Source organism: Seriola dumerili, unplaced genomic scaffold, assembly GCF_002260705.1.
Source record: "Seriola dumerili isolate Sdu_G_001 unplaced genomic scaffold, Sdu_1.0 BDQW01000003.1, whole genome shotgun sequence".
NCBI lineage: Eukaryota > Metazoa > Chordata > Actinopteri > Carangiformes > Carangidae > Seriola > Seriola dumerili.
The window spans coordinates 587,392-612,439 of record NW_019174258.1 but is presented as its reverse complement, the minus strand read 5'-3'; the positions used below and the strand labels follow the sequence as shown (position 1 = coordinate 612,439).

Here is a 25,048-nt window from a genome sequence, read left to right as displayed (position 1 = left end):
ACTGTAGATTAGATGATGCTAAATGACCCAAACACATTTTTGTATGTGTTTTATATACTGTGCATCTATCAGAAAATCTTGCCAGGTTTTCGCAGCTGCTCTTCAAAAAGTTCATTGTTTCTGTTCTGCTCAGCTTTCTTTGTCTCTAATATCCTAATTAATGGCTATTGTGCTGCAGCTCCTTCCTGGAGCTGAACAGCCTCTATGAGAACCTCCACTGAGACAGAGCCAGCATACAATTAGCTATGGAAGGAGAAAGCCAACAGAAAAAAAGAAAATCCAATTAGTTGCAGATTCATGCTAAGTCCAGGATCTCTCTCTACCATGGTGGTATGGATTACTGGGTTAGAGTTGCCTGTTAGCGCACTGTGTTTAGGCTGAGACTTAGATGAGAGGTTTCTATGGAGACTGGGGATGATGACTGATGAAGGTTTTTGGTGGATTTGGGCCAGTGTTTATGCTAGATTGCATAAATTGTAAGAGTCTGTGTGTGTGTGTTTGTGTGTGTGTGTGTGTGTGTGTGTGTGTGTGTGTGTGTGTGTGAGAGAGAGAGAGAGAGAGAGAGAGAGAGAGAGAGTGAATCAGCATGTGCATTGGGGACTTCAAAATGAGCATGCAGGATAAGAGTTTGGGAGCGTAGAGATACATTATAGAGCAGAATATCACCATTTGTATTTATAGTAACTCAGAATGTGTGAAATATATTTCTCTAGATTAGTTGCATTTTTAAACTAATTATGGTACATTGATTTTTTGGCTCACTAGCAATTGGTGCCGCTTATTGCAAATGAGAGGAAGAGGAAATAAACATTTTAATATATTACCAAAGAAAAAGTAGTGTTTTCCAGATGAAAGTCGCTATATCTCAAAAACTGGGTAAAAGTTACACATGACTGCTCCATCATACAAGAACATAGTTATAATTTACAAACCGTATTGAAAGCGTAGCTCCACCTATATGTCAGTGAAAGTTGTGTGTGTAGTTAATAAATAACAGTGTAAATCATTATTCAGTTACCATCAGAAACACGGTATAAAGACACTCCTTAGTGTTTAAAAAATCAGACTCCACAGAGAAGGAGGAACTGTTGCAGCCACGGTCAGTGGCATCATGTGATTTTAAGTGTGACAGCTAACAGGACTGGAAATATTGATCAGTGCTGTCTGGCTGGACTAGATATTCCTTAAAAAATGGCAAAAGCAGCCAGCTGACGAGATTTTCAGCTGTCCTGTTAACATAACAAGTCAGAAATGTGATAAGTTTAGCTGTGGTCAAAAGTGCTAGTTGTGCAAGTTTGTTAACCACACAAAATGAGACTGTCCTGGTTTCTCAGCTCTACAGGAAATGATCCAGTTCCATGTATGAATCACTGAATCGTTGTATAGTGTATTTGTTGACCACAGTAATTGGTAAAAATCACTGAGCCTCCATTCATGCTATGAGGTTTTATTCCCTTCCAACACAGCTGTTATTTTTGATGGACCTTCTCCCCTTCCAGTGTGTTCTCTGTCCTTGTCATCTTCCTTCATCACATTGCTTTAAAATGTTTCACATTAACATGGTTTAATTACTATGCAAATAATCTAAAACAGCAAATCTGTCCTATTTTCTTTTCTAGCTTTAATTCCTCTCTGTCAATCTGTGTTCATCACTCACTCTCCTATCACTTAATTACTCTTTTTTAAAGAGGAGTTGCTTTTTAAAGTGGCTGGCAGATGAGTTGTTTTGTGGGAGATGTGCTGTTTTGTCTTTGACATCTCTAAAAGCAGTGACGCGATGTCACGCTCTGCTGAGCGGCCGTCCCATTTTCTGGGTTGCTGCACAGTGTGCAGCACTGTAGTTAATGGAGGAGACTGTCCTCAGACAGTCATCTCTGAAATGATGGAGGGAGAGCAGACTGAGATTTGAACAATGCTAAAACAAGCACAAAATCACACATGGAGATGCAATCACACACTTCTCGACACTCATGCAGGTTAGTTTTGCTCCTTGTGCGAACATTGTACATCCAGCGTTTATTCCTTGGGGGCTTACTACTATCTTAGCCTAACACAATGCAATTCGACAGTACGACCAACTAGAGCCTTCAAAATGAGCATAAGCTTGGGTTTTCAAGAAAAACTGAACATTATAATCTTCATTATGTTAGGAATTATTGCAGGGCTGTTGTATGAGACTGCATTAGTTTTAGATAGTTGTACCTGATAAATTGGCAACTGTAACTGGCTCATATTGGAGTTAGTCTGTTAGCCATTTAATTCACAACCAGTGTGTTTCCCCTGAAAGATAAACTTTATTGCTCTGGAAACTGGGGCATTATTTGTCTGAAGAAATTTCTTTACAAGGCATTTGGATGCTTGCATAATCTGACGCAATATAATTGCTTCCACTGTCCATTGTCACAATTTACATAAAGTAAAGACTCTTTAAGTAGTGGAGCCTACTGGTGCATTTTTGGGCTGGAATTCCCCACAAGGCATGTGGTGTTGGTAAGGTTGCTCCCTGACTGTGTTGATCAAAGGCTCTTAGTATTCTTGTGCAAGAAGGAAAGTAGTTTCATTGTCTTAATATAATGGGTCAAGGGAAAATGCTGGCTTTTTTGAAAATTTGATTTGATTTGGCCTGAAAAGGAAGTAATTAAAATTCAATTTATTTTGGTCATATATTGTAAAGATGTGAGGATAAATTACAAGTCAAAGCAATTACTTTAATGAGAAAATGCAGATGTGTATATTGATAACATAACTAATGGCTAGTTGTTGAATAAAGCAGAAGGTGGTAGCTAAAGCAAGCTAGGTGGCATAGTTCTTAATTTTAGAAATTTCTCCTGACAACTATGTAGTTGTGCCACTTCTGAAAAGTGTTATTTCAAAAACTTTAGAAAATTCTGTTTCTGGTGGTTAATTTCTGTGGCTTGTGTCTGTATGGGTGTATAGGTGGTGTCTCAGACAGTCAGCATGGTGGATCTGTCTTGCTACAGTCTGGAAGCAGTGCCTGAGTATCTGTTCTATAGCCAGGACATCACCCATCTCAACCTGCGACACAACTTCATGAGCCTGCAGGGCCCTGGAGGCCTGCTCAACCTCCCCAGGTAATCACACATTCTTAACCTGCAGAATTTTACAATTTTCAATAAAGGAATGGAACAAAGGACATTTTCCTTCAGTCCGAGAACTCAGGATCGTGTCCTTATGATGGAGGATATTTGCCTTGCTGAAATATATTTCAGCACAAAAGAGAATCCTTTCTGAATTTTCAGTAAGGTGCTATAGCTGACTCAGTGCTGTCATCAATCAAACCAGTTAAACTTTGCCTGAGGAAAGCTCAGCAGTGGTCTTAACTTAACTTAACTTAACTTAACTAACGGATCAAAAAATTAGCTAGAGTTGGCTTATAATGACATAAAACTTTTTGTTATTATTGGATTTGTTCATTAAGACAGTGCTGCATTGTTTGATAGTCAAAGCATAATTTCTCCTGACTTTATTGTTGCATTTCCTGCAATAATAAAAAAATAAAAACATACGCTCTTGACCTCTGAAAGAGTGCTACGGTAAAGCTGCAGTATGTCGCTCACCACAAGTCTTCCACAATTATAATCGCCAACTTTCCAGCTACTCAGCTGTTTCAGTGTTATACTGTGACATGATTTTTGTGATGCTCTTTATGTAACCATCACATCTCTTGCTCATCACACAGCTTATGATCCTCTTTCATTTATGCCAGATGGATGGAAACAGAGTGAGTTCCACACAAGAATTTAGCTTTGTGTCCAGTTCTGCATAGGAAACTGAGCTTATTTAAACAAGATGGATTTATGAATAGATGCAGTGCTACTAAGTGTTAATCATCTCCAAGCCCTCTAGTTCCCGTTGTATGCCTCCAGCATTAGTGGTTGGCTTGGTGTGTGTGTGTGTACTATGGTATTACTGAATATATTACATTATGTAAGGGCCTATTCTGCTACTTGCTAAGAAGAAGATTTACACTTTAGCGTCTTACACCCCTCTGTTTTTGGTGCTCACCTCTTTTTGTCTGTATATTTAGTAAGAAGAAGCATGGATTAAAGCAGATGGTCTTTACTCTGACCAGTGTTGTGATTCATGGCAGCCACCTCCACCGCTCACAGAACCAGGGGGAACAAGAGGAACATAGAGTTAATATGGAAGATCTGACTGTGCAGCAGCACGGCACCACCTCATTCATCACAGTCCAGTCTCTTGGACACGTGTTACAAATGTTTACACACACACATCAGAATTGATGCATGGGATGTATTTTTTTTTTTTTAAACAGCCAGCTGAGACCGTAGGAGGTGACAACATAATTTATTAACAAAACAAGCACACATCAGTAGAGTGCTTCAGATCATCTAGATCATCTTCATCAAATGTAGTGAAACAGTGTATGACTGGCTGATTTAAATCTATTTATGGCATCCGCTAATAATACTATTTCTCCATTGGGGGTGATTTGAATACTTTTTCAATGTGAACACTGTCCTTTCTTGCCTGCTGCTGGCTGTTCTTTCCAGCTGCTTCTTAAACTGTCTTAATAACATGGTACAAGCCTGAAGTACAAATAACAGCACAAAACTCCCACAGTGGACCTGTGGGGAATGAATCTACAGTATCTAATTTTCCACAGTGTTCACCATGGATTTCAACAACTGCGGTTCAGCCTCAGCTGTTAGTTTACCATATGTGTTCTTTTCTATCCACATCCTTTGTCCACTGCATTCTCCTGAGGCTCAGCAAATAGCTTTGCAGATGAGACAAGCTAATACCTGGTGCTCATCTGTCTCATAGAATATTCCACAGAGAAATTTACCCTTTTTTGTCATAGGGACAGTGCATCATCTTAATCAAGTGTTGCCAGATATTGGAAGATCCATCCAGGAACATCAGGCTATGTTATAACACAGATATTATCAATTTAGTTTTACTAAATGAGATAGGCAAAAATCTGAAAAATCACAATAAACAAAACAAGAAAGAAGAGGATGTTGTTTGTTTTTGCAGATTTTTGTGCTGTCACCCCATATGTGCTGAAGGTCCATCAAGCTGTTCTGTCTTTGTTTAGGTTTTCCCAGCTGAAGAGCCTGAACTTGTCTCACAACCGTTTGGGAGTATTCCCTGAATGTGTGTGTGAGATCCTCACCCTGACTGAGCTCAACCTCTCCTGTAATAATCTCCACACTGTCCCTGTACAGATAGGCAACCTTCAAAGGTGTGACACGGTAACACACACAAACATAGTAAGCATTCACTACATACATTACACACAGTATATTAATATATGCATTAGGATATAAGTTAGGATTCTATTTGATATTAGAACTGTACATTTATAGCAGCACATGAAAAAGTGCACCAACAAATTCCATAAGACATCAATCCTAAATACAACCACACAGTGAAACCCTGCACAAATTGCAATTCGTGCCACCTTCAAAGGAGATAATGACACCTGTGTATGCGAGTTTCGTATTAAGCATGAAACAACAAATAATATAGCTGCAAGCAGCAATGTGGGGGCCAAGCAGTCCAGCAGGCCAGAGTTTCCATGGAAACATGATGTCATTATGTCAAGAGTATGGTTGTAAGCACTCACAACAAGTTTCACACCAGTTTATTAAAGACTGGCTGAGATTTCTTGTTTTGCACCTTTGCCGCCAATTTTGATGCTGTTGTGGTTGAATGCTTTCGCAAATCAAAAATCCATGTGATAACTTTTGTGAGTCTTGGTCTGAAGATCATTACCAACTTTGATTACCAACTTTGGATTTTGGGCTTCCTCAAAATGGGTTTGCCAGACCATGTTCCCAGTTTAGTTCCAATAGATAAAAGCGTTCCCGCGGTATGACCTCCCTTCCTGTGTTGTGGCTTTGCCGCAGTTTGTGATTGGTCGTGACAGATGAACGCTTTCGAAAATCAAAAATCCATGTCATAACTTTTTTGAGGCTTGGTCTAAAGATCATCTGTGCCAATGTTAGTGAAGATTGGACAAAGTCTGTCCAAGCAGTGGCAAAAAAAAACACTTTCACATAAAATCCAATATTTTGGGAAAATCAAATTTGAAATTGAAATTGACATCATTGGGTGCATTGAACTCTGCTTGATCCGAGGAATTCAGTGGTTTTTCAGTTTTGAAAATCAGGCATACAGTTCAAAATTTACATGCATGTACACACCCAACTTTGACCTTTTGGTGTCGCTAGGGTGCTTGAGGCGCAGAGGTGAAACTTGGTGAAAAGCGTAATGGGAGACTTCCCAATCAGTGTGCCAAAATTCAAAACTTTTTACCGTGTGGTTCTAGGGGCTGGCAGAAGAAGAAAAAGAAGATAAAGAAAAGGTAGAAGCACAATGGGTTCCTACAGAGCTTCACTGCTTGGCCCCCAATAATCACAAAACGCCTCATAGGTGCATTCAGCACAAAATTGAATATACTTCATTATAATATAATAACATAATCTGACAAATAGACATATTTGTTCTACCCCTCAGAAATCAGTCTCAATACAATGATATTTTCAGAGCAAATCAACAGAAGAGAAACAACATTGAAAACAACATTGAAAACAAATTAGCAAACAGAAAACAGTGTGTTGCCCTATTTAAGTTTTTTCCAACTAAGAGTGATATTATCAGCGTTCAATCAGAAATACGAAAGAGAATGATTTATTTGCTGTGATATCGTTTTTTTAAATGTTGTTTATTTCTTTTTTTTTTATGTTTCCTATTTGTATAATGCTATTTTGATTTGCTTTTCTTCATTTATCTCATATTATTTTTATTACACATAATGCATGTCCTCATAAAATCTGGATTTAGGTTTTTTAGGGAGTCAGTGAAATGCATAAAGTTGAAATAGTTTGTTATGCAATCAGATTAAGTCAGGACAATAAGCCACACTAGTTTTCATCCTGTGTTTCTACCTAATGTAGGATGTTGCCCAGCAGACAATGACTATAACTACAAATGAACACAAGCAGTTTTTGACCACTCTTTGAAGTAGGAGAGAAAGCAAAACATGACTGTTTTGACCTTTCATCTTGTAGCCTGCAGACGCTGTCTTTGGATGGAAACCACCTCAGCTCGCTGCCTGAAGAGCTGGGTGGCCTGTCCCAGCTCAACAGCTTGGGGTTCTCCTTCAACAACTTCTCTCACATCCCCGCTGTGCTGGAGAGATTGAGTGCAATGGACAAGCTGGCCATGGCTGGGAACAGAGTGGAGAGTCTGGAGTTGTGTACTCTGGCCAGATTGAGCCACCTGAAAAACATCGACCTCCGGTAAGAGGCCAGCCTGGGAACAAACAACTCTCAGCCTCTGCATAGTGCACTGTCTCTGTGTAGCCTCTTTCTTTCCTATTCCTCTCATCTTTCTCTTCCTCCTCTCTCAATATATCTACTGTCATTGTGTAGATAATGTTGGGTCAGTATGTGATCTGGAAACTAAAGGGAGCCCCTGTCACTGTCAGTCATTCGGCAAATGGAAGTACAGGTGGAGAATATTCCTACACTGCCATGTATCTCCTCTTTTTATTTCTCTTTCCAGCATCGACAGAGAGATAAATGTCCTGACACAATGACTAGTCTAAACCGCAGCCATTCCTCCATTCCCCACCACTCCTCTAAGCCTCACCTTTTTTTATTTAACATTTATTTATAGATGCCAGGTTTGCTGAGCACAAATGTTTTTTTCTGCATTGCCCTGCTTCACTCCTACACTCACACCTGGGAGCTGCCCAGAGCTACAGTCATACGTAGCTGTTAGCTTCTTAGCAGCTCCACAGGAACAGCTGGGGGCTAAGTGTCTTGCTCAAGGGAACCTCTTTGGCAGATAAAGGAAGGAGGGGAAACGTCGACTCATTGATTTTCCTGCCAGTCTGGGGATCAAACCAGCAACCACTGCTCCACCAACAGCCAGCTAATAATTCAACCTTGGGAGAGAAGTTGTGGTTTGACAGTGGCAAACTATTTATGAGGGCAAGGTGCATCTGTGGTGGATTAGTGGGCTGGCAGCTCTCATAAAAGAGAAGTTGTTGTTTATTAACAGGATAGATGAGATCAAGAAGAACCTGGACCTCAGCAAAGTGCCTTTCCTGACAGTCATGAACTCAGAATTTCTCTACTCTTTGTTGACTGTATGAAAACTGTTAAAGCGTAGATTACCAAATATGAAAAGGCAGATCTGATTAAAAAAAAATGATACAGAGGGGGAGTCAATGGAGTTACCTTTTGGATGCTACTGATTGATTTTCAAGCCTGAGGGACTGAAGTGTGTAACCTCTATTAAATGTGTAATTGTTTAATTTCAGCATTTTCAAATTCACACTAATTGGCCCTAAGAAGAGTGCTATAATGTTTGTTGATTTATTTGCATGCTTCTCACCATATTTTCAAATAATTTGAGGAAAAGAATGCATGTTATTGCTTCTGGCTACTATAACACCTCCAAGCAAGATGACATGCAGATAAAAATGAGCTTTAAGGTAATTTTACATAATTTTTAAAAATATTGTACATGGTCCAATTCCACTAAAATAGAAGTACTTTTTTAGGAATTTTAGAAATATTTAGCCACAGTAACAGCAATTGTCCCTCAGTCATGTATGAGATGATCTGTCATTGTGAACCTAATTGTCTAAAGGTGGATGGAATATTTAACTTGATAATTTTGCAATCACAAATACCATAATACTCTTTTATTTTGTCTAATTTTAGCAAATGTGACATACCACATTTTGCACATTGTACTTCCAGCACTAAACATTTTGTTAGATGGGACAATAACTTTCCATCAAAGGTTTGCACCTCTGCTCCAGCGGTAATAACCAGTAATATTTAATCCCTTGTACTCTCTGTTGGATGTAGGCTGAATGGGCTGCGCTGTGTGAAAAGTGATAGTCCAGACGCAGTGAGCCAAGTGACCCAGCTGGACTTACGGGACAACTGCTTGGACTCACTAGACCTGAGCTCCATCTGCAACCTGGAGACTCTGCACTGCCAGCGCAACCAGCTGGGGACACTCACACTCAGCGGTTTCACACTGCGCATGCTTCATGCCAGCAGCAACCGTGAGTCACACAGAGTGTCAACTAGCTGCTATTATTGCCTGACTGTCTGTTTGTCTGTGTGTTCAGGCCTTTCTCCCTAGTGATACATTTATCTTATAAACACACATATGAATGGTCCAGATGTTTAGCTGCTGATTGCTGCTTTTATCTGCCCACAGGCCTCACAACAGTCAACATCTATCCAGTCCCTAACCAATTGACACACATGGAACTATCACAGTGAGTTCTGGCTGGGAATAAGAAGCAGTCATTGTTTCTCATTTTTGAGCAGAGGTTCTGAGGTCTAAAAAAAGTTGTTTTATCATATTTTAATTAATCTAATCAGACACATAGCATAAAAGACATTTCGACGATCAAATATAGTGAAGTTTCACAGTATTTACACTACTCATAATGTCAACCGTTGTAAACAACTATTTGGACTTTTTTTGTCTGACAACTCAAAACCCCCAAATCTGCAATATTTGCTATGTTATTATGTTTAAGGCAATAACTGGATTGCAGTAGGCTTATTGTATACTTAGGCAGAAAATGCAACAGTACGTCAGTCCCTTTTCTAGTCAACCCCCGATTTAAATTCATTATTTTTATTAAAATACAGATAGACATCATTTGTATGCTTAAGTAACCCTTAAAGATATTAGTTTGGCTTCCAATTTACAGTTTGCTCAGCCATACAATTAAAAATGAAATGACAACTCTGCTCAGTTTGAGTGTTTCTGTGTGTCTCTCTATGTGTGTGACTGTGTGTGTGTGTGTGTGTTGAGACAGGAACCTTTTGGAGTACCTCCCGGACTGGGTGTGTGACTGCAGAAAAATGGAGATGCTGGACGTCACACATAACCTCCTGTCTGAGCTTCCTTCCAGGTTATTGGCCTTTTCTGCCACTAATCCTGAACCTTTTCTATCGAGACTTTATTTTTTTTATGTTGCATAATATGAATTTATTCAGCCTTGTGTAATAAACAGCTGGCTGTCCTATGCAGAGTTAGAAGATCAGGTGCCTCATTACACATGGTTGTGCTTTTTAACAGCTCACTCTAATACCAAACTGCTTTTCATAATTCCCATTGGAAGATTTAGTTATGGTAGTGGAACCATTGAAAGAACAAGGCACAAATAACAGCTTGTATCAGGCTCTTTGTGAAAGCAATATCTGTGTCTTTTGGTTGCCACAATAAAATGTGGCCATCCTATAGTGCTTGGCTCATGCTTACCATTATTCACTGCCAGCCTTCAAAATTGGCATTTGCATTTGAATGAGATATCACAAAAGCTTTTGCAAATGAGATAATATTCCTCCATCCACTGTACCCACTCATGACTTTTGTGATGGTTTCAGGAGAGAATAAAAAGATGCTCTGCTGATCTGTTTGGGCAGCCAAGCTGTAAATGTCATTGATGGATTAGTAAGCATGGGTTGCCATGTCTGACAACTCTCCCTCAAGCTCCACAATAGTCAAGTCTGCACGGGGAGAAGATGTTCTTCGGTTCCTTGGCTTTTTGTTCATCTGTTCTTTTTTTCTTGTCTTTTTTCTTGTCTCTTCTGGCCTCTGACAGACTGCTCAACAGCTTGAGTTTGAGAAAGCTCCTGGCGGGGAACAATCGTTTGCAGAGAGTGCCTGACCTACTTGACCATGTCCCTCTGGAAGCCCTAGACCTCCAACACAACAAGCTAGCTGAGCTCCCCGAGAGTCTCTTTTACAAAGCCTTAAAGTGAGTCTCTCAACCCCTTTTCTCTTTGTGTTTCCTTTGTCGTTCTGTCCCCAAGACCATTTATACTCTTAACTGAGTCTTTTATCAGCTGGTTCCTCTGCTTTGAAACTTTTACTGGAAGTGTGTTCACTGTTATGTTGCAGTTGACAGTTATCGTATTGCAGCTTTGTGTTGTTTGGGGCATGAAGTATAGGTTGTATGAAGGGACTGTGGTCAAGATCATTAGAGCATTATAGATTGTAACTGGAGCTTCATTTGCCCTCCTATTTCCTGTGTGGTAAATCACTTAACACCCATTAGCAGTTCAAATGCTTTAATGTACTTTACTGTCTATAATGCTGAGGCATAATGGCAGTAACTGCTTTGTGCATGATGGTTTTCCTGATATGCTTTCTAAGAGCTGTACAGCTTCTAAGGGAAAGCAGTGACACTCATGGCTGATGGAAACAGTATAAGTCTGACTATAGAATCTAGGTTAATAACCAACATTTTTCATATATCCATATGTACAGTGAGATGTCAACAGTCTTATAATGTTTATAGCCTGCAGAGATATCATTGCACTGATAATGCAATGCCTGACTCTGTTGTTTTCATTTTTGGACCAGAAGGACAGGTTTTATTACTGTTCAGTATGTGATATGTACAGACACTGACTTAACAACACTTATTACATAAGAACCACTGAAATGACTGTCCCTCCTATATATGCGGGTTCAACAATATGTAAATTAAGTCTCCACTTGCAGAGATAAATTAACTGTCTCTTTTTAAGAGTATCCTCTTCAGTACAATGAGAATCAGAGTGGAAATTTGAAAATTGTGAAGCCCCTAAAACCTCTATAACCCTAAAAAAATTCAGGACTGTGATCCAAGACCTCCATCATCTACATTTATCATTGCACTAACATTATGTATGTCCTCTATCCTGTTCACTGGAGGAGGTGAGGCCAAGTTCACTAGCATTAGCACATTTGCTGCTTTTACTTGTCTGTTTGGATAGATAAAATCACAGAAATATACTTTGCTCAGTATTTTGAATGTGAAGATAACTCTACAATAATGCCTCTGTTCATCCATCGTGTACATAAAAACGGGGACCTCAGATTTTTAGCTTAAACTTCTTCAAGTAAACGAGACAGGGATGGGTGGATACTCTCCTTTGATGCAATCCTGACTATTTATACTAATGTATAATGTTATGTTGTTATGTATGTTATTATTTTTCTACAGCCTAAAATACTTAAATGTGTCAGCCAATGCCCTGGAAAGTATTCCTCCCAGCAGCCAATCAGAGGAGAGCCTCAGCACACTCCAGGAGCTCTACCTGACGGGGAACAACCTGAATGAGAACTGTGGTGCTCTGCTGGTTGGACACCAGAACCTGCGGGTCCTTCACATTGCCTACAATCAATTACTCTCCTTCCCTGCCAGGTGTGTTCCCTTGGCTATTTTTAATTAACACTTAAGTTTTATTAGTTTTTTTTTTTTTAGGAGAAAAAATACAAACAAAAAACATCATCATTGCCAGGCACCTTGACATCCACAACATCCACAACTCCCAAACATGATATATTACGGATTATGGACAGGGGGTCTTTGTACAACACTACTTAATTTGTCTATAAGTTTCTATGACTGACAGAGTATACTGCAGAATGAAGGTAAATGACATTTTAAGCAGTGAGGATGAGGGGATAAAAGCTACCAACCACATTCCTTATTCCAACAAATATATTATCCATTTTGTCCATCTTGCAAAAATACAATCAAACTGTATAAATCATTTCTCAGTCTTGGTAGGGAGGCCAGTCTTTCCTTCTTATGAATCTCTGATGATTTCAAGCCTGTTATCTAGTGCAGGTGTGTTGGTCTATAAGCATTTATGAGAGATTGTTTTTTTGCTGTTGCAGTCAATATTTTCAGGAGGTATCTATCATTCACTGTTATTCCTTCTGGTAGATCGCCCAAATAATGTGACATGCACATAAATGAAATCTGCCATCCAAGTATATATGGCACAATTCTGGTGTTACTTTGGCTGTCATGTCATTCAGTAATTAATTTTATTTGTAAGTCATTTTTAATGACTTATACATTACTTTAAAAATTTTTATTTTTATTTATTTAAAAAAATGTATTATTTTGTCCTGTTAATTTTATTGTGTCTCGTGTCTATTTAATTATCCTGCGTGTATCCCTTGGTTTGCGTCAGCACATCTATTTTCTGTTTTGTGTTTTTGCCCTGTTGGAAGCCCTTCATTAACTTACTGGATGTTTTGACAATTATTATATCATAATTATCATTATTATTATTATTATTATTATTATTATTATTATTGTTGTTGTTGTTGTTGTTGTTATTATCATTATTATTGTTATTATTAACAAGAACCATTACTTAAGAAGCTATTTACATATGCTTATATCCTATAAGGTAATAATATTAATATTAATCATATAAATATTCTACTTTTTCTGCTCCCTGGAGTTTTTCACTGACTTTTTTGTACCTCTTTAGTAAGCTGAGTAAGCTGGAGCTGCTGGAGGAGCTAAATCTAAGCGGCAACAAGTTAAAGACTATCCCCTCCACTGTGTCCAGCTGTAAGAGACTGCACACTCTCATAGCACACTCCAACCACATTACTGTCTTCCCAGAGATCCTCAACCTGCCTGAGATCAAGGTCAGACTTGTGCTGATTTCATTTGCCAAAATGTTGTGTGTATGATTATATTATACCTGCTTCAGCTCATGTGTGTGTTGTACGTTTGTAGCTTGTAGATCTAAGCTGTAATGAGCTGACTGAGATCCAGCTGCCTGACTCGCTGCCTGCTACTCTGCAAGAGCTGGACCTCACAGGCAACAGCAGCCTGATGCTGGAACACAAGACCCTCAACCTCTTCAGGTGAGTCACAAAGGCCAGACCCATTCAAAAAGGTTGCAGGTAACTCACTGAAATTTGTCAAGTATCAAACATAAGCACCAACACCTTGGCTTTAGATTCTGTAGTTGTCTGGGCACATACTGGCATCACTGTTATATGTGTAACATACTGTATATTGTGCATTGTGCATGTATATTGTGCATGTACATATACCTGTTTCTACAGTGCCTTCTACCATATTTCTTCTCCTTTTTAGTCATATCACCACCCTGAAATTAGACCAGAAATCCACCACGACAGCAGGGGACTCACTGAGTGTCTCCACTCCATGGAACCATGGTTACTCTGAAATGAGCGGCCAAAGGAACAAGTGAGTATTGCTTTTGGTTCCCATGTGTTTTCCTTGTTCATTTCTGAACATCTTAGTATCTATCCAAACTGTCATGAAATGACTACACACGTGCTCAGTGTGTAAACATATCTGTTTCACCCAAGTAAGACACTTGAGAATTTATTCAGTGTCTGTCCTCAGCCAGTCTTTTTAGTCCGTAAGCAGTGTGTAGGTTTCTCTTCTGTCATTGCTGCTTGGTGCATTGGATATACTGTCTCCAATGTAGTATATCCAATGCGCATACAGGATGTTGCTGTACAAGCACGGTGCAGGTGTCTACCACTGAGTCAATATCTGAATCACTGGTAGGTGCCTAGTACTGACATAAGGGCAGTCAGTGAATCTTTTTAAAGAGTAGCTGGTGCAGTGGAGCCTAATCATTCTATTGGCTTTAATGCTTGTAACAATGTTAAGTGCATCACTGTTGAGAGCCTGGTAAGCCTGGCTGCTCCTCCAGGGGCCCAGACACCACTGTCTTTTATCACTCCCTGACCTGGAGCTGCAGTGTTTAATGTTGAAGTATATATGAACTTTACCTCCGTATGTGAGTCAATGAGTTGTCATTTTATTAATGCGGATCCATTGTTGGGGACAGGTTGTGTGTGTCTGTGCTGACTGTTGACCAGTTTGGAGACAGTGTGGAAGCGTGTTATGGTATCTTTGATGGAGACCGCAATGAGGAAGTGCCTCGGCTGCTACAGTGCACCATGGGAGATGTGCTGTGTGAGGAACTGCAGCACTCCAGTATCGACAGTGTTTATATGTGCAACACTTTCCTCACCTCACACAGGTAAGACATATTTTTTATATGTCAGTCTTTATTAAAACCTCTTTCTGTACTTGTAAATAAACTGCAGTTGCTGCAGCGTTTAAGATGCAACCAGTGCCTTAAAGAGCTTTGTTTGTTTTTGAATGGTACAGGAAACTAGGTATGGCTGGCCAGAAACTGGGTGCTTCTGCTTTGCTGTGTTATATCCACCATGAGCCTTCAGATCCAGGAGGCTACTTCAGCCTTACTGTGGCCAACGTGGGCACCTGCCAGGCAGTGCTGTGCCGGGATGGCCGACCTGTATCTCTCTCTAAGGTTTACAGCTTGGAGAACTGCACTGAGGAGATGGAGAGAGTTAAACTAAGTAAAGCCATTATTACCGAGGTAATGCACAGCTTGCTTGTATGTTGGGTTCCTACTTTTACATTAAAGCCATTATGTAGAACTTTTGATCAAGTGTCAATGTGCAGCTTCATATTCAGAGGTGGATATATTATGAAGCTTCACACTCATCTGCAATTCTAATGGCACTTCTGTTTTATAGGATAACAAAGTGAGTGGAGTGACATGCTGCTCTCGCCTGCTGGGCTGCTCTTACCTTTCTCCCTGGGTGCTTCCAAAGCCCTGGGTGCACACTGAGCCTCTCTGTTCCCAGGATGAGTTCTTGATCCTGGGGAATCGAGCACTGTTTGAACGGGTGTCCTACCAGGAGGCCGTGTGCACTGTGCAGGCTGTGCGAGATCCACGCGCTGCTGCCAAGAAGCTGTGTTCGCTCGCCCAGAGTTATGGTTGCAAGGACAACATTGGGGCTGTGGTGGTGTCCCTGCATATTGGCGAGGATAGCTGTACCTGTGAGCCACCGGTCTCCACCACTGAACCCCGAGGTCCCCCTCCTGCCCCTGCGCCTGTGTCTGTGACCCCAGGCCCCGGTGACCCAGCCACCCTTTCATCTAGCAGTGGTATTGTCTCTGAGTTCAACAGTGAGACATCAGCCTCAGAGGTGGGCAGTGAGGCGGGGTCCACCGCTTCAGATGAGCACCAATCCTCTGGCCTTGCATCCCGCCCAGAAAGACGCTGTAGCCTTCACCCTGCTACTACACTGTGTGGGATCATGGTGCCTGGCTCGGCTGGTGCAGGAACACACCCGGGCCTATTCCAGCGTCAACCCTCCTGTGCTACGTTCTCAAGTAACCAGTCTGACAACGGCTTGGACAGTGATGATGAAGCTCCACTTGAGGGTGTTATCTCCAATGGCAGCAAGTTAGAAGTAGAGGTGGACATTCACTGCTGTGCTTTCCAACTACGGTCAGGGGCCCCAGAGAGCCCCAAAGATTTAGATCTTGAAAAGCGAGGCTCTGACTATCCAAATGGCAAAATGCGCAGACAGAACAGCGTGGTGGTTTCTGCTACAAACGGCTGCCTGCTAGCTGTATGTGGGAGAGAGATTGCTGACCTTAAGAAGTCTCCCTCCACATCCAGCCTGTTTGGGAAGAAGCTGTCCAATGGCTCTGTGGTAGCCCCTGAAGACAGTCATAATCTTATTGAGGTGGCCCTGGAGGCTCCTAAAAAGAAGTCTGGTTACTTCACTGCCCCAGCACAGCCGGACCCTGAGGATCAGCTGATTGTGCCTCCGAGCCTGGAGCAGGAAGTCAGGGAGCAGCTAAGAGGCCAGAGCCCTCTAATCTCAGGCTCCTCTGCACCATCCACAATCCCCTCCTTAAAAGACTCTGTGTGGGATCATCCACACCCTCCTGCATTTGCCTCTAACCTGGTTCCAGGTCCAGGCCCAGCTCCCATCCTACAGCAGGAAGTCTATGATACTGCCCTCTAGAGGGGGGACACAGCAGAGCGGCACGTGGCTGCAATTATGTGATTGTGCCATTCCAGAGAAGAAGAGATTTTTCTCATACATGTGGGATTTTCCAATTCAAGTTGCCATTGAGATCTTTTGTGAGGACAAGACAAACATGTATGACCTTGATAGTTATCATCAATGATGCTGCATCATTAATTCAAGGTAAAAAAAAAAGGGTTTCTGTGCATGGTCTGAGTATCCAAGAAAGTAGGGGTGACCAAGGTCCCAGTTCATAACATGATGTTGTGAAAAGGATGGCTGGCTATCATAGAGCAAAACAAACCTGACCCGAAATGGGTTACCTCATGTGTTAAAAACATGTCAGCAACTTTTCCCTTTACTTGGAAAGTCAAGCAGTCTGGAGGGTGTATATGGGATGATGTTCAGTGAGGGCAAATCTCCTCTCCAGGGGCTTTGTGGTCTCTCTGGTCCTGGAGAGAGGCCCTCTAACTGCAACTTGAAAAAGTGCCTACTGTGGACGATTCAGCCTAGAGCTCCTCCACATCCAGGCTGTGTTTGGGGATGTGAGTTTCTTAGTTAAATTTGGAGGAGGGACAGTGTTTCCACGAGACCAGCACTGGCACAGCTTTTGCTCTCCTCCTCCTGTGGCTTACAAAGGAAATCAGACAGAATAAAGGCTTGTAAGGCACATTGGACTAGAAGATGTGAAGACAAAATAACTGCATTTATATGGCCAGAAACATTATGGTTATTTTTTATTTCTTACATCCCCACACAAAATGTATAGAATCTTCTATATAGGGTAAATTAATTCTATACAGTATAGTACACAACTACACAACCAACTAGCAGCCAACTCAAATCAAAAAGTATTGCTGTTTAGAGCAATGTATTTCGAATAACTGACAAAAATTATAACATCGAAGTCATTCAACTGTACAGAGCTGGTGTGTTGCAGAATTCAAAAATCCTTATAACAATATAATCTGTGACAGTGCATGATCAAATGATCTCCTTTAAAACAACATAAGAAAATAAAGTTAATTTAAATTTAGTCAGTTTAATTGTCACTGGATAGTGAACTGGAGAGCCCAGGATGTTCGGATATCATTTAATTTCAGTCATTCGAACAAACCAGTCAAGGCACAAAAGTGAATTATTACACTGTATACTGTCAAGAGATGAAGGGTACATATATAATTTGTATGTACTGCAGGTTACTGACATTTTTACTTTTCATATCAAATTCTTTTTTCAGCTTAGATCTCGAATGTACTGCCCACACAAGCAGTTGATTTTCAGGGTGTGTTATTTTGGCCCGTTACACACGGAATTGACACCCTTTTGTTTTGTATTCTGTAAGATCTGGTCTGTGTACACAAGTTTGGGACCGAACCCACAGTTCTAGAAATAAGCGCACAAGTTGTGACATAGAAACAAATTATGCCTTGCTATAATTTCATATAGCTCTCCTTTTCACTCGCACATATTGCATTTATCCTTATTGCAGATCGGGGGCAATGCTTCTGTAGGATTCAACTCACAGGTTAAATATAAAAATTATTACCAGTGCAGCAGCAATATGAGGTGGTGTAATAACATACTGATTCACAGGATTTTTTTTCCAATTTAGTTACATTGAGTGTGTTCCCAAGTTTTTTAATGTATTGGATCAATCATATTTATCTCATCTGAGCGTAGGCTGTCAAAAACTGCATTATTTAAATTATCAGTTAAATATCATGCAGCCCTGGAAAACTTCAGTTTGCCCATTCCTGTACCTCCCCACCTTGTGCCATAAGAGCAGGTAGCTCTGCTGGGGCTGCTGTGGTTATAAGAAGGCCAAAGTTGGGTAATTGCTCATGTCAGTGATTACTGCATTAGATGTATATTTTTAGTTAACACTCCAAGTTGATAGTGGTGCAGTTCTGGCATTCCATAGCATTTGCATAGCTGGACCTTTCAGTGTTCCCTTTTAGCCTTAAAATAACACTACTCAGTATTTTTGAAAGGAGGAGCCATTTGTTTCATCCCACTCATGTTCTGTTTGTGACTGAGGTCTTTAGCTCAGGGGGTGTTGTTAGTTAAAGCAACCCCTCTATCCTTAATTTGCTCCGTGGGAATGAGTGATAAGTCGCTGATGAAGCCTTAATTGATGTGTGAGTCTGAATCTTTTGTTGTTATTTGCAGGTTTTGTCTCTTGAAACAAACAAACACTGTTAAAAGCACTTTGTACATAGAAAAAAGTAATTTTCAAAGTTATGTATATTTGAGTTTACTATATGAGATATTGATCAACACAGTGTGCTGGGATTACTGAGGCTTCCCTCAGCCCAACATATCACCTCTTGTCTAAGAATACATAGCCAGTGGAAATGATGATGATGTAAAGTGACAATAATTCATTTACAACATTCACTTTTTGGTGTGTTTTTTATTATATTAAACATTTCTTAGTTTATTAGTTTTTGTTTGCTCTCAGCTACATCTGAATTTTTTAGAGCATATTTACCTATCTTAGCACCAAACAGCATAATATACATATTTAACAACTCTAACACTATTTGCCAACATTACTGTTACGCAATAATAATGTAAATCATTGGGGCCCCCTGAGGACATACAGATATGTTTTACAGTATTTATATCCAGTATCAGTATTTGGTTGAAGCATTGTGCTAATTGATACCTACACTAACCATCTGGCATACCAAGGTTTTTGAAATCCCTCCATAATAATGACAAGTCAGGGAAGCAGAACTCTAAGATAATAAGTTTACAACAAACCACTGATATTGTCTTTATTATGCTTATTCAAAATTCAAATACTGATTTCAACTAAAGTTTTGGATTCTTAACTTTCTAAAATTGCCAATGGGAAACTGATAAGGCTAATAATTTATTTCTAGTCACTTTATTGATCAGACGGTGCAGGGTCTGAGATGCCAAACACTGGGGACTCTGTGGTTCTGACTGTAGCCTGTAACCCACACATGTTGTCCAGCATCTGGACTGATGGCAGTGAGACTCTGATGGCCACTGCAGGCACACCTGCCACAGGAGGAGCTAGAGAAGCTGTAAGACAAATGATTGTGAATAGTATCAGTACATATCAGAAACAAGTAAAAGTAAACAGGGAAACTGAGCTCTTTAGAAGTTAGAAGTTTGAAGAGGAGAAAAGGAACTTTCTTTAACTTTTAGTTGGTAGTAGTGTTTGCAACAGATCTTGGGAATTCCCTCATACAAATATGCAAAGTGTCAATTGTATTGTATATGTATATATCTATATATATATATATAGATATATACACATACATACATTTATATCAGAGCTTCTTTTTCCATCACCTAAAACTACAAGAATACTTTTTCTCAATATCTGAAAATGAATATTGACTGATGTATGTATGTGCGGTGTATGTACTTGGAACTGCGTGTGTAAGTTTCATTGCTCTTTTATTGTGTGAGTACGTCTCTTCCTTTCGCTCATTTGCAATGTAATTTGATTATTCTGGTCCCAGTTTTGCCAAGTCAGGCTCCGACTGTATTGCAGTGCTACGTTTAGTGCTCTTCAGAGCCACCTGGGTCAGTTTTTTAAACAGTTGTACACTCATTGTAAATGAATTCTGTCTGTCTTCTGGTTGATGTCATATATTCACCTACTGTCCTGTCCTTCCAACATGAAGCGTATTTGAATAATGATCCATTACTAGACTAATCAGTGTGCATGTACATATGCCAACTGTGTGGGTAGATACAGGAAGAGGAAGCACAGGGTACAGTGCATTGAATTAAATATTCCCTTTAATTCTTTAGTGGAGGGGGTCCAGTATTATAATGCTCATAAACCCCTTCCTGCACCAAAAAAAGGGTATGTGCATTTGAGTAGGCTACAGTGTCAATGTTTTTTTTAACTGCTGATCATTTATTAACTGTTAAGGATCATTTCCTCTCTGCACAACTTAACAAGCTCCTTGTACAACTACAGTATGTTGCAAAATGTCTGTTTGTGTGTGTGTGTAAAATGAAGCTTAAGTGCACACGTACAGTAAGTGTATGCATGCTTGTGTGAATAATGGATTGACTGTAATTCTGTGTGAATATGGTGAATGAAACTGATCGAAGATGCTCCAGTTGTTTAACATGTGACCAAAGTAGCCATTGTTTAATCTCACAGTTCCTTTCTGTACATTATTTTCTAGAAATGCTTTGAATATTTTTTTCTTAATGCCAAGAAGCTGATGTTTATTTTTGTACTTCATCGTTCCATGCAAATCTATATTTCCCTCTCCACTACAGAATTTAAAGTGACTGGGATTCTACAGAATACTGTCTCTCATTACGGTACTTTATTTGAAGGTACTAATTATAACTGTATTTAATGTTGAAAGCATGCCCTAAATATAAGTCAACTTAAAAACATAAGAGTGCATACAAAATGTGATTTATTTGTACAAACTGGAGCATATCTAATATTTTTGGGTTTGTATTCTAGCATGCAGATTACTGCTAAAATTTAGTTTTATGTTTACTAATTACAAGATTTATGATTTAGGAACAGGACTAACAATGAGCACTTTTGCTGTTTGTCAGACAGAACTGTATTCCCCTGAACTTTGAGAGTGGAAGGTAGTCGTTATTTTATTTGAAATGCTGCTATCATTAGTTTTGAGCAGACACGCTGTTTCTAAATTAACTTTAAGCCAAGTAGCAATAAAACTTTTTACTGTGATTTTTTTTGTCCAGTGTCCATTTTGCTCACAATTTTTATTATTATTTCATGCCAATAAATATAATCAAAATTACTGCTTTTTGGTCAGTACAAGATATGATGCTGACAGTTTATTTTGTCATTAATTTTAAAGTCCTTAATTATGATGTAATAGGAGGTTATTTATATATTTGCCTTGGTCTCTATTTATGTTTTCTCTCATTCAGTTAGCCTAAATGCTTCAGAAAACAGTAATGAACAGAGAACACTTGATGCTTTGGAAATATGTACATTCAAGATCCATGTGTTGAAGTCATGATTAAATTCCTCAACACAGTAGATCTGCCATCTGTTGGTGAAGTTTAGAATGACATGTCTATTATAATAGTTGACAAATGCCAAAGAAAAATAAGGTTAAATGCGACAAGACTCCTGGTTTCCATGTTTTTCTTGTGAGTGATGGAAGACCTTTAGGCAGGAACAAAGTCTGACATCTAAAAAAATGGGAAGATATTGTTGCTCAATGGATATGTAATTTATACTACTGAAATACTGTGGGTATTTTATGCATAAAAGACAAAATACTAACTTCCAAATCATAAGACAAAGTACAAAGCAGAGGATGTTTTGCTTCCCTGCCTAGGAAAGACATTTGACACTGTCACCACATCAAGTGCTGGAGACATTTAATTCCAGAGTCAGTTCAGTCTATAACAGCAATAGTTTGTATCAAGACTAAACTGCCAGGATTAATGATCATCAGACTGAATTGAGATTTATGGATTGCACAATAATTCATGTGTAGGACACAAATTATTTTAACTAAGAGATCAAGACCTACGGAAGTGTACCTCGGTAGCATCATTCTTAAAGGAAGCAGCAAAGGCTGATAAATACACAACCAACTCTTCTTGAACAAATGAAAGGAGTTTATCTCGGTCCTTTCTTGTCAAATATTTTCAGAGTATTTTTTCTGTACAAATGTAATGAAAAATGACTAGTGAAAAATCACTGATTTGCCATTAGAGTAGTTTAATATAACTATACATTATACAAAATGTAACAGACACCATACACAGGTATATAAACTGCAAAAGAGGTAATAATAAAAAAGTATTCTCCAAAATCAAATGTAAACAATCATAAGTGTAATCATAAAAAGTGTATAAAAAAGCTGATTCACCAATCACATTCAACAAAAGTTAATAAACAGTTACACCTAATAAAAAATTATAAAAAACTATCCATGTTTTCTGGTGGCAGAGACTTCTCCTAAATCTCACTTTTGCCATATGTTGAAGAGAAAAGGCATCTTAAAAATGACTGTCCTCGTTTGTTCTTTGCTTCTTTAGCTCCTGCACTGACCTGAAAGCTCTGACAGCTAACACTGCACCAAAGATGAAAACAAACACCCCCAGCACCCCAAAGAGACCTCCTGCGATATCTGCACCGTGGAACTGGCAGTCAAAACCCTTGTGCCCTTTGCTCTTGTACATTTGTTCTCTCTCTTCACAGATTGGATTATTGTAGGTTTCTTGCACCTTAATGAAGTAGAAGGCAAGTGCAGGGATGTAGCCCAGGCCGATCAGGAAATTCAGCAGAGCCTCCCCCAGCAGCACAGGGGGCCAGCGGTAAGGGACTCTGAAAATCCCCAGAGTAAGCATGGCACAGGCGTATATCATTAAAACCCCACCGCAGGCCATGGTGAAGATGTACGGAGGTCGCTTGAGCTGATGGAACAGCTGGTCCAGCTCCTTCACCCTGTCTACATCAGCTCCAGTGAAAGCATTAGCTCCACCAAAGTGATAATAGTAGAGTCCGCCGAGGCTGGCCAGATCACGGTAACCCCCATTGTTGCTGTATGGCACTCCAGCGCAGATGATGATAAGCAGATTCACAAACAGCTCCATAAGCTGGCACAGACCTGGGAGATACAGGATAAACACAGTACTGACATGAATGTATAACGACATGAAGCAGTGAGACTAGCCCTGACACGATGAGCCAATTTATGATATTATTGATTGACGAGAAAAAAAAAAAATTCTGAGCAAGAATGCCAAATAATTACTGACCGCAGTTTCTCTGATGAGTGGATTTTCTGCTTTTCTTTGTCAGAAATGATAATAAATTGAATATCTTTGGGTAATGGACCCCCACAAAACAAGACATTTGATGTAACCCAAGACCCTAGAAATATCTGATGGGTTTTTTTCACTGTTTTCTGACATGTTATATTAAAAATCATTAATCAGTTAATTGAGAAAAGCCCTTTAAAAATCCCATAGTAGTACAATATATAATATTATGGCTTATTATCATGTACAAGGCAAATTTTGAGTATGTGCTCTGTGAAGGTAACAATCAAAAGCAGTGTTCCCCACAGATTGAGAATGTAAAGCAAACAGCACGTAAGTTAACTAAAGCACATTTAGTGAGTGAAAAGTAAAAACAGAAAATTATATTAAATTTTACATTGTTAAATATATTTGGGGACCCTCCTGACAAATTCTTAACATACACTGACAAGCATGTGCTTTGAACGCAACTAACATTTCCCAGAAGGACCCTAAAATAAATATACTTGCCTCTACTGGTTAAGATGTATCTGAGATTGTAAAGCGCTTGTCTGTGTTGCTGCTCATAATACTCCCGTTCGGAGTGATACAGTGATGTCTCTCTGGACCTCAAAAGACAAAGTTTTTTTTCAGTGGGATAGAATTGATTCTTTCTCAAAAAAACATGTAATTTTACATAAACATACAAATAAATATGTTGCATAATCCTGATTCAGGTTGTCTTTAGTTTGTATGGAATGACATCACAGTGAGCGCAGGGCCTTGCTTATTGAAAGTACAAGCTCCCTTACAGTCTTGAGGGTCCTTCATGGTCATGGTTGTGATCTTTGTAAGCAGGTGTCTCCCTGGAAGAGGCAGTTGTCATGTCCCTCTGTCTGTATTGTTTGGCTCGCCTGTCACCAGCAGAGCCTCTCTCATCCAAGTCTCTTGGCTTTTGGTTGCGGCCTCTGCTATCATATGAAGAGTGGTCTCCCTCGTGTGAACCGTCCCTGCTCTTGTAGTCTGTATACACATCACTCCTCTGGTGGTGTCTTCCCCTGTCAGACATCTTCTGCCAACAAAAGAAGATTATGGGCATGAATCCTATTACAGACTCTAATAAACTAAGTGGATAGTTGGCTTGTGTCTCTGTTACTGCCACTGTGGATAGTAAAAAAGCATGAACTATTTAATGGAGATTAATGACCGGGTGAGGTAAAGGACGTAAAATTGAGGTTTCTTCATTCATAGTGACTCGAAAAGAAAAAAAAGGTCATTTTGGGGCCCACAGACAGAAGTGGAGCGTATTAATTATGAATTTGATTATATATAAGAAGAACATAACGTCTGCTAATTAAATCTGACTTTAACATGATTATTATTTTATTTCGACGCGGGAGGCCAAAGGATATTTTTTTAAAAGGCTCACAATTCAAAGCAACGCCCTTGTCTTCCCTGCTACTAAATTCATCCGTGCGTTTCGATGTCTCTACGTAAAAGTGAAATTGTTTTAGGCTCGTGAATAAAACAAAGATACAATGTCAAAACTTCCTACTTTTGAATTCTGTCCGTAATTCGGTCTCTTTTTCGTTTGTGCCGAGAAAATAACAACCCACCAACTTCC

The 25,048-nt window shown here is 39.6% G+C and overlaps 2 protein-coding genes across 4 annotated transcripts in view; one reads left to right on the top strand and one right to left on the bottom strand.

Annotated features, from left to right (window-relative positions):
• Positions 1 to 21,388, top strand: part of phlpp2 (PH domain and leucine rich repeat protein phosphatase 2) — a 39,642-nt gene extending 18,254 nt beyond the window's left edge. Inside the window, exons 6-19 of the mRNA XM_022743956.1 lie at positions 2,938 to 3,092; positions 5,084 to 5,230; positions 7,062 to 7,292; positions 8,877 to 9,079; positions 9,238 to 9,298; positions 9,851 to 9,946; positions 10,640 to 10,795; positions 12,029 to 12,229; positions 13,317 to 13,479; positions 13,571 to 13,701; positions 13,937 to 14,050; positions 14,667 to 14,861; positions 14,993 to 15,224; positions 15,385 to 21,388. Of these exons, the coding sequence (XP_022599677.1) occupies positions 2,938 to 3,092; positions 5,084 to 5,230; positions 7,062 to 7,292; positions 8,877 to 9,079; positions 9,238 to 9,298; positions 9,851 to 9,946; positions 10,640 to 10,795; positions 12,029 to 12,229; positions 13,317 to 13,479; positions 13,571 to 13,701; positions 13,937 to 14,050; positions 14,667 to 14,861; positions 14,993 to 15,224; positions 15,385 to 16,671 (3,372 nt within the window). The 3' untranslated portion in view covers positions 16,672 to 21,388. The remainder of the gene's footprint in view (positions 1 to 2,937; positions 3,093 to 5,083; positions 5,231 to 7,061; positions 7,293 to 8,876; positions 9,080 to 9,237; positions 9,299 to 9,850; positions 9,947 to 10,639; positions 10,796 to 12,028; positions 12,230 to 13,316; positions 13,480 to 13,570; positions 13,702 to 13,936; positions 14,051 to 14,666; positions 14,862 to 14,992; positions 15,225 to 15,384) is intronic.
• A 1,105-nt stretch (positions 21,389 to 22,493) lies between these two features.
• Positions 22,494 to 25,028, bottom strand: marveld3 (MARVEL domain containing 3). 3 transcript variants are annotated; one of them, XM_022744894.1, is made up of 3 exons: positions 24,980 to 25,028; positions 24,237 to 24,496; positions 22,494 to 23,291 (listed from the first exon to the last, which is right to left on the bottom strand). In XM_022744894.1, the coding sequence occupies exons 2-3, from the start codon at positions 24,259 to 24,261 to the stop codon at positions 22,681 to 22,683; spliced, it is 636 nt and encodes a 211-aa protein (XP_022600615.1). In that variant the 5' UTR covers positions 24,262 to 24,496; positions 24,980 to 25,028; the 3' UTR covers positions 22,494 to 22,680. The 3 variants fall into 3 exon arrangements, with proteins under 3 accessions (XP_022600615.1, XP_022600624.1, XP_022600634.1); XM_022744903.1 differs by having other exon boundaries at positions 24,237 to 24,493; positions 24,980 to 25,012; XM_022744913.1 differs by lacking the exon at positions 24,980 to 25,028 and adding an exon at positions 24,854 to 24,867.
• Between the last annotated feature and the right edge of the window lie 20 nt (positions 25,029 to 25,048).

Coding starts and splice junctions, on each gene's coding strand:
- marveld3 (XM_022744894.1), bottom strand. CDS start 24,261: ATGACCATGAAGGACCCTCAAGACT. Junction 23,292..24,236: donor CATGAAGGACCCTCAAGACT/GTAAGGGAGCTT, acceptor TGTATCTCCCAG/GTCTGTGCCAGCTTATGGAG.